The 865-nt window shown below is 53.6% G+C and overlaps 1 protein-coding gene across 1 annotated transcript in view; it reads left to right on the top strand.

Moving 5' to 3' along the window:
* The window catches only part of LOC104500155 (inner centromere protein-like), a gene marked incomplete at its 5' end in the record, with an annotated part of 16,065 nt that overhangs the window by 11,854 nt on the left and 3,346 nt on the right, over positions 1 to 865 (top strand). Inside the window, one exon of the mRNA XM_010143760.1 lies at positions 82 to 160. Coding sequence (XP_010142062.1) covers positions 82 to 160 — 79 coding nt within the window. The remainder of the gene's footprint in view (positions 1 to 81; positions 161 to 865) is intronic.

Raw genomic sequence — 865 nt, 5'->3', positions numbered from 1 at the left:
GAAGCAGGGGGCTATGAGGATGCTTGGGGAGCGGGCGGACGTGCTTTCTTCTAGAGCTAAACTAGAGGGTTTTCTCCCCAGGGATCACAAACAACGAGGGAAGGAGAAGGCCCCCCCGCTGCAGCTGGAGTCAGCGGCACTTGCTGCGAGACACGTGAAGGTGGGGAGTGGAAGTGCTCTGGAGCAATGTCTCTGTGGTCAGCTGGGGAGGCACAGGGTGGACCCGCTCTGAGATCAGGCTGGTTTTCTGAGAGCTCTGTTACTGCTCGAGGTTTTAGCGTTCGCCATTCTGTTATTTAGAGGAACAAGAACAACAAATCCGGTGACAAGCCAGGCATTGCTGTACAGCGTTGGGGTTTGGGTGACAATGAGCCAGCAACGTTGGTACAGCTGGGGGGGCTGGTTGGGCAGCCAAGCCCTCTCAGCCCCATGGCAAGGTGGATGCCAGCCGTACACCGGCACTAGGAAGAGCACCCGCAAATGATGCTTCGGTGAGCACGGAGATGAGCAAGAGACATGTTTTCTTCTCCTGCTGTGTTTGGAGGATGCGATCCGCACAACAAACGTCGGGCATCACATGTTTTCACCTAACTGCATTTCCTCTTACACGAAGAGCGCTGTGCCTTAAGGTCAAGGCTGTTGGGCTCAAAATACCACAGTAACATTTTCTTTCCGTGTTCTCCCTACTCCTAACATCGCTTTTTCTTCATTAACAAAGAATCAGCTCCCTGAATGCTGCTGCTCTTGGGGATAAACTCCTCCCCCTGTCTTTGCTCTCGCTGCTCTTCCTCAGTCTGTGACATTCACTCCCATCTGCGCGGTGTAATTTTAATGAAGGTCTCGGTGCTTCCTGTGTTGCCAGCGG

This window comes from Buceros rhinoceros, unplaced genomic scaffold (genome assembly GCF_000710305.1).
Source record: "Buceros rhinoceros silvestris isolate BGI_N320 unplaced genomic scaffold, ASM71030v1 scaffold20399, whole genome shotgun sequence".
NCBI classification, from domain to species: domain Eukaryota; kingdom Metazoa; phylum Chordata; class Aves; order Bucerotiformes; family Bucerotidae; genus Buceros; species Buceros rhinoceros.
Note: the sequence above shows the minus strand (reverse complement) of the source record. Positions and strands in the feature narration are given on the sequence as shown.